The sequence below is a fragment of the Hyaena hyaena genome, unplaced genomic scaffold, assembly GCF_003009895.1.
Source record: "Hyaena hyaena isolate Hyena2069 unplaced genomic scaffold, ASM300989v1 scaffold_1100, whole genome shotgun sequence".
Classification (NCBI taxonomy): domain Eukaryota; kingdom Metazoa; phylum Chordata; class Mammalia; order Carnivora; family Hyaenidae; genus Hyaena; species Hyaena hyaena.
This window is the reverse complement of record NW_024081736.1, coordinates 541201-554359: the sequence shown is the minus strand read 5'-3', so window position 1 is coordinate 554359 and position 13159 is coordinate 541201. Positions and strand designations below refer to the sequence as shown.

Genomic DNA, 13159 nt, shown 5'->3' with positions numbered 1-13159 from the left:
GCAGATGTGGGTTGGATTCCTTTCATACTGTCCCTCCTTGAGTAGCCTACAGCAAATGATTTTGCCTCACCCGGCCTCCATTTCCTCGTCTGCTGAAGGGGTGGAAGAACATCTAGGTGGTGGGATCCCTGAAAGCATCAGTGGGACTCTGCACGTGAGAGCTGCCGTCCTGGCCCGGAGCGAGTCAGTCTCTGGAGGTGGGCAGCATTTCTTGGGGCCTTGGGCATGAGCTGCCAGGCATGGGCCATGTGGGTTGAAGCCAGTGCAGCACTGTCCCCATGCTGACCCCTCCTTCTCTTTTCCCTGTCTTTCCAGCCTGTGACCTCATGACCCAGGGGATTTTGGCCTTGGTCACGTCGACTGGCTGCGCGTCTGCCAACGCCCTGCAGTCACTCACAGATGCGATGCACATCCCACACCTCTTTGTCCAGCGCAACCCAGGGGGGTCTCCGCGCACTGCCTGCCACTTGAACCCCAGCCCTGATGGTGAGGCCTACACATTGGCCTCCAGACCGCCCGTGCGCCTCAATGACGTCATGCTCAGGCTGGTGACAGAGCTGCGTTGGCAGAAGTTTGTCATGTTCTACGACAGCGAGTACGGTGAGTCGGGGGCAGGGCGTACTCTGTGGCCTCTGGGAGGCACGTTGGGCATTGGGAGACCCATGAGCCAGGTCACTGGCTGGTGGCCGAGTGCTTCAGAGTGGGCTGGGTGTATGTGGCGGTTGGTGGTCTGAATGATATGGGTTTTGGGGTGCGAGGGCCTAACCTTGAGCTTTGCCAGTGGAGGAAGAGCTGCAAAAACAGATCTGTAGACAGGCACTAATGTTGCCTAGCAACAACATCTTATCATGACAGCTGAAGTTTGAATCATCTTAGAGTTTTCAATAAAATATTAATAAACTGCTGGCAGGGATCTGAAGGGCTGCATGTAGGTAGAGGCGGAGGCTGGCCAGCATGGTCCTCCAGGAAGACTCCTCTTCAAAGACTGTCCCTCACAATGGATGGTCACCTGGCCCTCCTAGCTCCTTGCCTCCCTCTACCATGGTCTGCCCTGAGTTTCAGATTCACAGGCTGGGACATAGGTCAGAGGAGGGGCATCCTAAGGGTCATGGGGCCAGGTGAGGTCATGTGGGTATTGCTGAATGTGACTTTTTTGAAGACCTCCCATATGAAAAAAATCATACTTTTCTAAATGCACAGAAACGGGCTTTGGAGAAATAGTTTTAGGTTTTCTTATGACTGCTTTGTAAAAACTGGCCAGTCCTAGTCCCAAGATGAAATAAATGGTTTCCACATTACATGTTTTTTAAAGATGACTTAATTTTGAGATAACTGAGATTCATTTGCAATTATGAGAAATAACACAGAGAGATCCCATGCACCCTTCACCCAGGTCCCCCGTGGGCAACAAGTTTGTATAACTCATGTCATATCATAAGCAGGATTTGACATTGATGCAATCCATAGACCTTTTTCATCCTTCTCCAGTTTATAGGCACTTGGATATGTGTATTCGCTTCTATGCAATTTTATCACCACTAGGCGACCAGTAGGGTCAGGACATAGAGTAGTCCCCTCACAGGGGTCCCTATGCCACCCTTTATAGCCACTGCCACTCACTCACATTACATGTCTTTAAAGGGTGTGGGAACTGGTAAGTGTCAGCAGCCCCACAGCAGGGGCCAGGTTGGAGTGAATGGGCCCTCGAAAGTCCTGATTTGTCTCTTGGTGAAATAATTCCTTTGCCAAGAATGTAGCTAAGAAGAGAAACCAGCATATGTTTGCATTTGCCTAAATACTCTGCTTCTCTAAGACTGGAATGTTGTCCTCAGCTCTTGAGCAAATATGCTGTTTAGAGTCTTCCAGGAGGAATTGGAAGAGCAAACAGTCACTGTGCTCTAGTGAAATGAGGTGGTGATGGAGACAAGGGTGACTAGAGGCTCCAAGCACTTGAACTAGACTCTGTATGAGGCCTGACTTCTCCCTCCCACCTGCATTCAATTTCTGGCCTTGGGTGGTGGTGGTGGTGGGGTGGCATTGGAGGTCATGGCATAGCCCTGAGGAGCCCACAGGGTGTCTCTCAGGGGCTCAGCCTTCCCTGAGAACCCTTCATACTGATGTTTCAACCCAGGCATCCAGTTTGCTCTGAGTTTGGGCTGTGGGGAGGTGTGGACACCACCAGGGCTGGAGGATGCTGTGGGGTAGGGTCTGCGAGCTCCCTAACCCTCCTTCTTCCGACATCTTTGCTCCCCTTATGCTGTGGCCTATAGACACTTTTCAAGCCTTGGTTTTCCCCAAGGTCTGGGAGGTGGGAACTTTCAAGGAAAGGGGCCTCCGTACCTACTGGCTGAAGGCTCCTCTCTTTCCTGTGGAGCTGGCTCTCACAGGTACACATCTCCCTCTTTCGGCCTGCTCTTAGCTTGTCCTGACATACTCATGAAGGCTAATTCTTGACGGACACTGACTCTCACACCAGGCTGTGAGCTTCAGGAGATCAGGCCAGGTGCTATACACTGGCACCTGTGTCCCTGTTGCTTAGCACCATGCCTGGCACAGAGAAATTATCTGGCACCCAAGAAATTATCACTGTGTGAATGAACCAACTCATTTATAAGAACTTGGGGGATTTCAAGCAATTTTCACAAAAGACAAGGGGAAAATGGGAAGAAAGGCAAGGGACTGGTTAGTCTGACCTCTGAGGTAGTGGAAGTAGGCTAGGATGTGTCATTCTGCAGACACACTGCCCTGCCCCTCTCCTTTCCCCTCCTACCCAAACGCTCCAATCAAGCCAAAAGGTGTGCTCCTTTTTCTGATGTGGATACTTTTGCTGACTTTGGTGGGGTTTGAAGTTAGTTTTCAACCAGAGTGGCCTTTATCAGTGATTCCAAAAGACACAGGGTAAACAAATAGCCTTCCTCTAATAGACCAGGCAACTGGTTGAGCCTTGAATGCTGTGTTGGGAAGGATTCGAAAGCTGTATGTGGGCTCAGCCATAGAAAATGCCATGATTGCTCCATGAGGTTTGCATGGTGCAGGGGAAGGACCTGCGGCAACCTGCCGTGTTTGCGGATTCTGATCTGGATGGTGGGAGTGAATGCAACACCTCAGCGCTGCCATACATTTGATTGTCGCTGTCCTGGGTGCTGATCTGTTCGGCTTTAGGCTTTTCTGGAGGCTGAAGCTCTTTCACTGGATTCCATGCAACACCTCCTACCTTTGTGGGCCCTGGACGTTGGTCCGTTGATTTGATGGCCTCTGAGGCCAAGTTTCGGCCCTAAAATATTCTCTGTAAACTGTAACCACTCTGACTCCCACTGCTTGTCCTGACTGTGCTGCTTATGCACAGCCTAGTCTCTGGATTGTTTTCCAACCCATGTGCTATTTGATGCAGTATCTTCAGCCCATGAGTGTGGGTTGTGAGTATTTTCTCAGCATGGCTGGCATTGGCCTGTTGGAGAACAGTGAGTGGACTTACACTGCTGATATACCCAAGACAAATGGTCCCTCCAGAGCTCCTCAGGGCCCCTCCCCCACCCCACCACTGCAGCACTAGCTGCAGATGAGCCCAATTAAAAAGCAAATTGAGTGTAAAGACTGTTTTATTCCTTCCAAAGTCAAACAGAAGTGGTTTGGGGATATGGCAACTTTTTTTTTTGATGCTGATCTGCAAGTATCTTTATATATATTAAATGCATATTACATATATTTATTTATGCCACTCAATAACTCTCTAAGTTTGGATTATTGTTGTGTTTTACAGATAAAGAACAAGAGGCCCAGAGAGGTTCTTTTTGACCTTAATGCCCATGCACTTAGCCAAGGCACCATCCTATTTCTGTAACCTGGGGTTGCTAGGCTCCAGGTTCCTTTTCCTGTCCCCAGCCAGGCAAATTGATGCCAAGAAGGAGGGAAGAGTGATTTGGAATGGACTTGGAATTCCTAAGCTGGTGTGCTCAGGACTTTAGTGAATGTCACACGGAAGCACCCCCTGTTGCTTGAGGAGGGCTGATTCTTCCTCATTTGCCCTGCTGCTTCCCTTGAAGCCCAGGAATAACCTGCTCTTCGTAGAACCTGGGGGCTGGGCATTTGAGTCTGGAGATGAGGGTCAAAGAAGCAAAGTCGCTGGGCCCTGAGACAGAACTTGGCAGAGAGGCGAGAGAGGAGTGTGCATGTATATAATTTACAAAATGTAAGATGTGCCATTTGGTAAAATTCCATCAAAAATACTTGTATGCTTGTTGTGACAGCAAAAGGGAAAATAGAAGAGAAGCTGACATTTGGGAGAGAAAATCTGTAACATTAAAATACCAAAAGTTTGGATCGAACAGAACAGAGAACTTTCTGATGTGCCACTTCAAATTCTGGGATATTCATTTGTGTGTGTGGTGGGGAGGTGGGTGCTAGAAGCTGTAGCCACAATTTCTCCCTCAGGAATACACTTGGATGAGGGTGGAAGTTATGATGGAATCTTAGAAATCACTGACTCATTCATTCAACAAATATTCACCAAGTCTCTACCCATGGACAATGATTTTGCTAGGAACTCTTCACAGATGAAGAAACAGAGGAAGTTGGCTAAAGTTACATGGGGCTGAGGTATGAAGTTGGGACACCAGAGCTCTTTTCTCTATAGCATCTCCAGGGTGCAGAGGTTTGCTCTTGGCCCCTGGGCCAACCTGCAGGCTGGGGATGGGTTAGGATATGTGTGAGTGCCCACTGTCTATTTGTGCTAGTATGTATTCATGTGTGTGTGTATGTATTTTTTTGGGCATGTATGTATTTTTAAAGTTTATTTATTTTGAGAGAGAGAGAGAGCGCACAAGCACAAGCAGGGGAGGGGCAGAGAAAGAGAGGGGAAAGACTCTCAAGCAGGTTCTGTGCTGTCAGTGCAGAGCCCAACATGGGGCTCGATCTCATAGACTATGAGATCATGAACAGAATTGGAATCAAGAGTCAGATGCTCAGTCGACTGAGCCACCCAGGGGCCCCTTGTGCTAGTTTTTTAAATTATTAAAAGAATCAAAAGTCACACATGGTAACAATGTATATGCCAAGTTAAAAGAATGATAATAAAATAAATTCCCTTATGATTCCATACCAGCTAAAAAAATGTAAAGGAGCCATGTGCGTCCCTTTCCTATCATGTCCTCCCTTACTGAGGGGATGTAACCACCATCCTGATTAGGTGCTAGCCAGTTCCCTGCTTTTCTTGATAGTTTATCATAAAGGTATGGATCCTGAAATACATATTGCTTAGGTTTGGCCTTGTTTGTGAACGTTAGATAAATGGAATAACATTTCTATATACTTTTGTGACTGCTTTTTTCACTCAGATTAGGTTTTTGAGAGCCATTCATCTGATTCATATGTATTCAGTCATTTTCTGTGGTGGCATAGTATCATCTGATTTATTATCCATTTTATTGTTATGAGCATTTGAGTTATTTCCAGGTTTTTGCTATTACATATAATGCTAATTGGAACATTCTTATACTTGTAGTTTGATGTTTGTGCAAGAGATTTTTTTAACTTATTTACATTTAATTTATTTCTTAAAGTTTTAAATATTCTCAATATTTCTTTTTTTGAGTTTTTATTTTAATCACCCAGTGCTCATCACAAGTGCACTCCTTAATCCCCATCACCTATTTAACCCATCCCCCTGCCCACCTCCCTCTGGTAACCATCAGTTTGTTCTCTATAGTGAAGAGTCTGTTTCTTGGTTTGTCTCTCTCTGTCTTTTTTCCCATTTGCTCATTTTTTTTTGTTTCTCAAATTCCACATGAGTGAGATCATATGGTATTTGTCTTTCTTTGACTGACTTGTTTCATTTAGCATAGTACTCTGTAGCTCCTTCTATTTTGTTGCAAATGGCAAGATTTCATTCTTTTTTATGGCTTGAGTAGTATTCCACTGTATAATATACCAGACTTTCTTTATCCATTCAGCAGTCAGGGGACATTTGGTCTGCTTCCATATCTTGGCTATTGTAAATAATACTGCTTTAACATTGGGGTTCATGTATCCCTCTGAATTAGTGTTTTGGTATTCTTTGGGTAAATAGTAGTAGTGTGATTGCAGCATCATAGGACCATTCCATTTTTAACTTCTTGAGGAACCTTCATACTGTTCTCCAGAGTGGCTGCACTAGTTTACATGTGTAAGAGTTTTCTGAGGGTCTATCCTGAGGAGCAGAATTGCTAGAGTATTTGATCCAGGCATGTTCCACTTTATTAGGTTATTCCAAATTGTTTTGCAAAACATCTCCACCTGTTTACAGTGCTGTCTGCGATGTTCCAGAATTCTCAAAACTTCCCAACCTCACCGATACCTGGTATTCTTTTTACTTTTAAGATTTTCATGTGAAATGGTATCTTACTATGATTTAAATTTACATTGTCCCGATAACCGATGAAGCATCTTTTCCTACCTTTATGGGCTATTTTTGTTTTCTCTGAAATGCCTATTTGCCATTTAAAATTTTGCCCATTTCAAAAAATTGAGCCTTTTCTTTTTTAAATGTGGGGGAGATGGCTTTTTTTCAGTTAGTTGTCTTAATGCACAGAAGTTCTATATTGTATCATTGTTAGATTTATTCATCTTTTGTATGGTTAGCCCTTTTTCATCTCATTTAAGGAGTCCTTCCCCACCCAAATGTCACAGTCTCCTTCTAAAACTTCACTCTTTGCACTTAGGGCAGATGTTGCCCTCCTGGCTGGGTGTCCACAGCTAGGTCCCAGCATATGACACACATGGCTCCTGACTAGACTGCCTCTTTCCCTGAAGCTGTGGCCTGACATTCCTCCTGTGACTCTGCCATGGCCTCAGGGCCAATCTTGTTCTTGGTGGTGACTGCACAGCCTGGGGAAAGGTGGTTAGGGAGAACTTCCTGGAGGAGGTGACATGTAAGTGAGGACCTAAGAACTATTAGGAGTTAGGTAAACAAGGGCCATGGGGGCGAAGGGGAGGAGAGTAGGAAGAGTGTCCCAAGCAGAGGGAAGAGCGTCTCAGGCAGAGGGAAGAACATGCTGGAAGACCTGGAGGCAATGAAGAAGGCACAGATCATATGGCTGGATTGTGGTTAGTGGCCAGGGGTGAGGCTGGGCCATGCAGGCCTTAGAGGCTCACAATGAGCCCAGGACCCCCAGAAATCCCTGGGGGCTGTACCTTGCTACCTCAGGTTGTATTCTTGGGCCCTGTTTTTCATGCCCATTCAGAGGCCTGAGGGCAGATCGAGGACATGGGGGTCTTCATCTCCAGATGGCCCCCGTCCTTCAGCTCCTGTGTCCAGACTCAGTGGCTGCTCATGAAAGAGAAGGAAGTAACGCACAGAGAAGAGCTGTGATTGGACTGAGGACGAGCCCCAGGCCTGGAGCCCAAGGTGAAGGCAGGGCCTGAATGCCCCAGCTGACTCAGGTGTCAGTGAGCAAGAGCTCATGCCTCTCTAGCCCTCGCTCCACACTGAGCACGATGCAGGCACTTTAGCGGCATCTGCTCACATCATCTCATGGCCACTCTCCAGGTGGGTTCGTACCATTCCTGTTTTACAGGTGGGGAAACTGAGGCTTAGGGAAGTAGAGAGGCTCACTCTAGGTCATACGACTGAGGAATGGGGGGCTGGCCACATCTGATTTCCAAAGCTGTGCTCGCCATCTCTGAGTCCACATGGCAAACACTGCAGGTAGACTCTCTTCTTAATACGCAAAGATTTATTGTAGCATTGTTGGTAACAGTGGAAATTGCCAGCAACCTAAATGCCCATCTTCAGCAAATTGGTTAATCCATTAGTATACACACACACACACACACACACACACACACACACACACACACATAATTGAATACTACTTCTATATGTACTATGAGGCAATAGTTCGAACACGTGGCACTGTTAGCTGACAATAGCAAAGCGAGAACAGGGGTGGGGATGGTTGCTCCGTGTAAAAGCAAGCTTATGTATATGTATTCGAGTACACATACCATCAATATGAGGAAATGCTGTTTTAGGGAGAGAAACACAATGACTTAGGACAGGCACAGTCCTAAAATACAGTTTTCACAGCATTTAAAAACATACCTTTTGTGGGGCACCTGGGTGGCTTAGTCGGTTGAGAATCTGACTTCAGCGCAGGCCATGATCTCACAGTTGGTGGGTTCGAGTCCCGCCTTGGGCTCTGTGCTGACGGCTCAGAGCCTAGTGCCTTCTTCAGGTTCTGTGTCTCCTTCTCTCTCTGCCTCTCCCCTGTTCGTTCTCTGTCTCTCTCTGTCTTTCAAAAATAAATAAATGTAAAATACCTTTTGAGTTTTGTACCAGGTACAAAAAATAAGTAATCAGAAAAAAAAGCGTGGGTTGCCACCAGCCCCCCTCCTTCTTAATGCCCATGGAGACTTCTCGGAGCTTCGCTTTCCTCACCTCTGGAATGGGATGAGAATTCATAGCTATAATAGCAAGCACCCAGCCAAGTTTGTGGCACAAAGCAAGTGGTCTCTGTGATAATAGCAAACCGTGTGTGGGACCCAGGAAGGGAGGTTCTTGGTGCTCTTCCTTCAGAGGACTGGGTGTGGGGACAGGGCCTCTGCAGAGGGATCCAGCTGTTTGCCCCTCCCCTCTGGCTCAGGATTACCTTGAGGGGAGCGGTTAGGGACATGGACTCAAGGAAGTCTACCAGGGTTGAATCCTGGCTCTGACTCTATAACTGTGTGATACTGGGCATATCCCTCAAGTCATGCCATAGTCTCTTTGTCTGCAAAATGGGGACAAAATAACGATCCCTGCTTATAGGGTCAAGGTGTGGATTGAATTAGTTAATACATGCAAAGGGCTCAGCTCAGTGCCTGGCACATGCTTTAAGTGCTCGGTCAGACTTATTCACTCAGGAGCTGTGGCCAGTGCTGGGCCCCTTTGCTGCTTATTCTCTCTTGGCCTCTGACCTGGCGAATCTCTGCTGTGGCTTGTTCTGAGGCCTGGACCACATCCTGGTGTGTTCTTGGTACATGGGGAGACAGAGAGAGTTTGGGGGTCAGGTGCCTCGCCTGCAGGGGACACTCACTACGTGGTCATGGGTGGCTCTGGTGAGCCGTCACACCTTCTCAGCCTGACTGGTTCTCATAACAAACATCCGTCAGCCTTCGAACCTTACCCCTGAGTCTTCCTGAAGTGAAACTCCCCAGAAGAAAGAATCGTTTGGACTAAATGCCCATTTAAAAAAAAAAAAAGTTTATTTATTTATTTTGAGAGGGAGTGGGGGTGAGGGGGAGAGAGAGGGAGAGAGAGAATCCCAAGCAGGCTCTGCGCTTTCACTGCGCAACCCAGTGTGGGGTTTGATCTGACAAACTATGAGATCATAACCTGAGCCGAAATCAAGAGTCTGATGCTTAACCGACTGAGCCACCCAGACACCCCAGACCAAATTGCTGTTTTAATGCTCTGCACCAACAGCGTCTTCTTTCTGGCCCCTGGCAAAGCAGGCCAGACGACTGAGGATCTCATTAATAACACACATTGTATCATTATGGCATTAGTTTAAATTGAAGTAATAAATGCTTTTTCTAGATGAAATGAGTAAGTGAGTTTAATTGCTAGGAAACCTACAAGAAGTTCGATAATAACTTTACCAGGACGAGTGTTTGGGGTTTTGTTCTTCCATCTAATTACAAAGCAACTGTACTTCAGGGCATGTTAATTGTAGCATTCCCTAGAAGATTAAAGTTCATTAACTCTGAAGTTCCCTCACCCCCTCTGCCAGATTCCAGAGTGCATCTGAGGATGGGAGGAGAGGCCGGATACACGCCTGGGTAAAGAGCGGGAAGACAAGCCTGCACTGGCCCCCACACATGCCCCCTTGTGCAGCTGGAGGCCACAGTATATGCCACAGCAAAGGCTTGGCCAGACCTTCCGTGCTTCCCTCTTCTACACCGTGCCAAAAAGTCCTCTTAGACGACAGATATGGCCCCATTGCCAACCCTCTCCTGTTGGTCCTGATTGCTCTGCTCCGGTTGACCCCAGCACACAAGAGGGGATAGGTTTGTTGTTAAACACCAGGATTCCAGGAAGAACAGCCTGTGATGTGACCCCAACATCTGGGAAGACTGTTGGCTCAGACTGGATCCATCCCCCTTCTCTTAGTGAAATGAAATACTGTGTCTTTTTCAAGGTCTCAGTTGAACCATCTCCTGCCCTTCTGTCAGGGAGAGCATGGCTGTTTCCCAATAGGACCGAGCGATGTCAAGAAGAGTGCTTTTGGCTTTTGTAATGAACTATATTGAGGTATAGCTAACATGCAATAAAACATACTGCTTAGGTGTGTGCTGTTTGATGGGTTTGCAAAATGTATGCACCAGAGTAACTACCATTACTCTGTGCAGTTGTCACACATTGCACAGGTGTAGAACATTGTCAGATGTAGCAACATCTGTTCTGAAGAGAGAAAATTGTAGGTTGCCTGCCCCTAGGCCCCCTCACTTCAGAATGGGGAAAAGGTTGGGTGGCCAGGTTGGGTGAACATAGGCCCTGTGCCTGGGGCCCATGCATGGCTTCCCTGTAGCTGCCTTTCTGTTCCTAAAGAGTGTTCTTAGGGACCTTGAGTGTTGGTGTGGCTGGCCAGAAGAGAGGGTGTGGGACAGGGAGGTGTGGATGGCAGGGGAGGGACAGGGGGAGACAGGGAAGCCCTCTGGCAGCCATGGCTGGCACTCGGGCCGAAGCCATCTCCAGCCAGGTTGAGAGCTCTGACCATCTGCTCGCTGGCCAGAAAAGGCTTCTCAGCCCTTGCTAAACAGTGGCTAGCACCTCCTTGGGAGGTGGCAATGGGGTGATTGTGAATGTAGGCTGTAGTGTCAGAAAGAAATAGGTTCTAGTCCCTGCTGCACTGTTTACTGCATCCTGGGGGAGCCGCGTACCCTTTGGAGCCTTGGTTTTCCTGGTCTGTATGATGCACATCACAGCACTTCCCCCTAGGCTGGTGGTGGAGTCTGGCCTTTAGCATGTGGTTGGCACACAGTAGTGGGATCGGGGCCCTAAGTTTTCCTTTGCCTTTTGCAAGGGGATCTCAGCTGAGGCCTGGGAAGTGGGTTTCTCTTGCCTGGCACTCAGTGCTGACCTGGCTGGCTGGAGGCTACAGCAGGTTCTATGGGAGGGTGGTTGGTGGGACTGGCTTGGCTTGCATCCAGACAGGATCTCTGAAACAGCTTTCGGAACATCCTTCCCCTTGGGAGTCCCAGGAGGCAGGAAGGAGCTGGGGGCACCCTCAGGTGTTTCCCTGTGAAGTGTCTTGTGGGAACCTCGGATATTAACCCAAAGGTCCACTGTAGCCACTGGAGCTTTCCATTTTGTACTGGAGTAAGAGCCACTGCCCTGCCTTCATGCCCTGCCCACTGTCATGGTCACTTTTCCCCCAATCCCATCATTCCCCTCTAGTCCCTTGCTGCTGTGTGAACATACCAGGTGCAGTCTGGCCTCAGAACCTTGGTGATGGCTCTTCCCTCTGCGGAGACATTCTTCCCACCAAGAAGTTAGATATCTGCAGGCTGCTTCCTCATCTTCAGGGCTTGGCTTCAATCCCGTCTGCCTTTCCTCTCTAATTCATTTGAAGATGAAACTTTTTCCTCTTGGCACCCCCTTTTCCCTTCCTGCCTTATTTGTTTTTATTAAATTCACTGCCATTTACTTATTTTTTGATGTGCGTCTCCCCCCAACTAGAATTGCCCATTTATTCTTCCAGGAAGCATTTGTTTCTTTATTTGAGATTTTTAAAAGCTTTTTTTAAGGTTTATTTTATTTATTTATTTATTTATTTATTTATTTATTTATTTATTTATTTATGAGAAAGAGAGAGAAATAGAGAAAGAGCGAGCGAGCAGGGGAGAGGAAGAGAGAGAGGCAGAGAGAGAATCCCAAGCAGGCTCCACACTGTCAGCCCAGACCCCAGTGCGGGGCTCAAACTCACAAACTGTGAGATCATAACCTGAGCCGAAATCAAGAGTCGAACAGACACTTAACCGACTGAGTCAGCCAGGTGCCCCTATTTGAGGTTTTTTTAATTGGAGTATAGTTGACTCACAGCATTACATTAGTTTCAGGGATACCATGACTTGATTGGACAACTCTGTACATTATGCTGTGCTCGCCACAAGTGTAGCAGCCATCTGTCACAGTACAACGCTATTACAAATTATATTCCTCGTGCTGTATCTTTTGTCCCCTGACTTACTCATTCCATAACCGGAAGCCTGTATAAGATTTCTAGTTACAATAGTGATACATAATTTCTATGGAGTCCAAAGATGTATAAAGTCAAAGACTTGCCCTCCTCCAGTCTCAGCAGTGAACCAGTGTGTTCAGCCCACTGAGTTTCTGCCTACGTTTTCCTCCTTGGCAAGTGTGTAGGGAGAGCCTGTGTGTCTAGGGGCCAGGGCCTGATGAGAGTTCAAACAGGCTCAGTTCGCCGGAAAGCTCTCTCCACAGTTCCCCAGGAGGAACAAATGTTCATATCACAATGAAGGCTGTAATGGCTGCCTTGGTTTTGTGGGTGAGCCTGCTGGAGGACTTGGGTGTCATTCCTGCCTCAGCCGTCTTCTGACTTATTTTTGGGCACGTTGACAAATCTTTTTCATCTTTAGTTTCCTCCCTTCGGTAACGGGGATAATAAAGATGACTACCTCAGGGGTTCTGGGGAAGTCGAAATGAAATGCTGGGTCTGAAGGATGGCGCTCCCTGTGACCCCAAACCGCTTTTCACTTTTTCTGCTCCTCCTCAGTACCGAGGACAGCGCCGGCTGTGCTGTCCTCTGAGCCTAGTGCTGAACAAACTGCTTGAGAAGGTGGTGGAGTTTGAATTATAGCTGGGAGCAAGGAGGGCTTCGGGTAGAGAAGGGGGCAGGGAAGTCCCAGGTAGGGGAAACCTATGTGTGGAATATAAGGATATGAAATAGCATGGCATGTTCAAGAGGAGGGGGGTTTGGGAGGCCAGCGATTTACACCACTGAGTGCTGGGAAGTGAGGCGTCCGTGGGAAGGGTGGGTGGAGGCTGTGACATGCAGACTTGGGTGGCCTGGCGAAGGGTGACTCGTTGTGTCCATGGTCGGTTTTCCCCTCTTCTGATGTGAGATGTGCGCTGGGACGCGGAGGTCTGCCCTCCTGTGGGAACTCTCCCGCCCGGTGGCTG

General features: G+C 47.6%; 1 protein-coding gene across 2 annotated transcripts in view; it reads left to right on the top strand.

The window, feature by feature from the left end:
* Window positions 1–321: 321 nt before the first annotated feature.
* The window catches only part of GRID1 (glutamate ionotropic receptor delta type subunit 1), a 539165-nt gene continuing 526327 nt past the window's right edge, over window positions 322–13159 (top strand). For both annotated transcript variants that reach the window (XM_039222327.1, XM_039222328.1), the window contains exon 1: window positions 322–600. In XM_039222327.1, the coding sequence (XP_039078258.1) occupies window positions 327–600 (274 nt within the window). In that variant the 5' untranslated portion in view covers window positions 322–326. The remainder of the gene's footprint in view (window positions 601–13159) is intronic.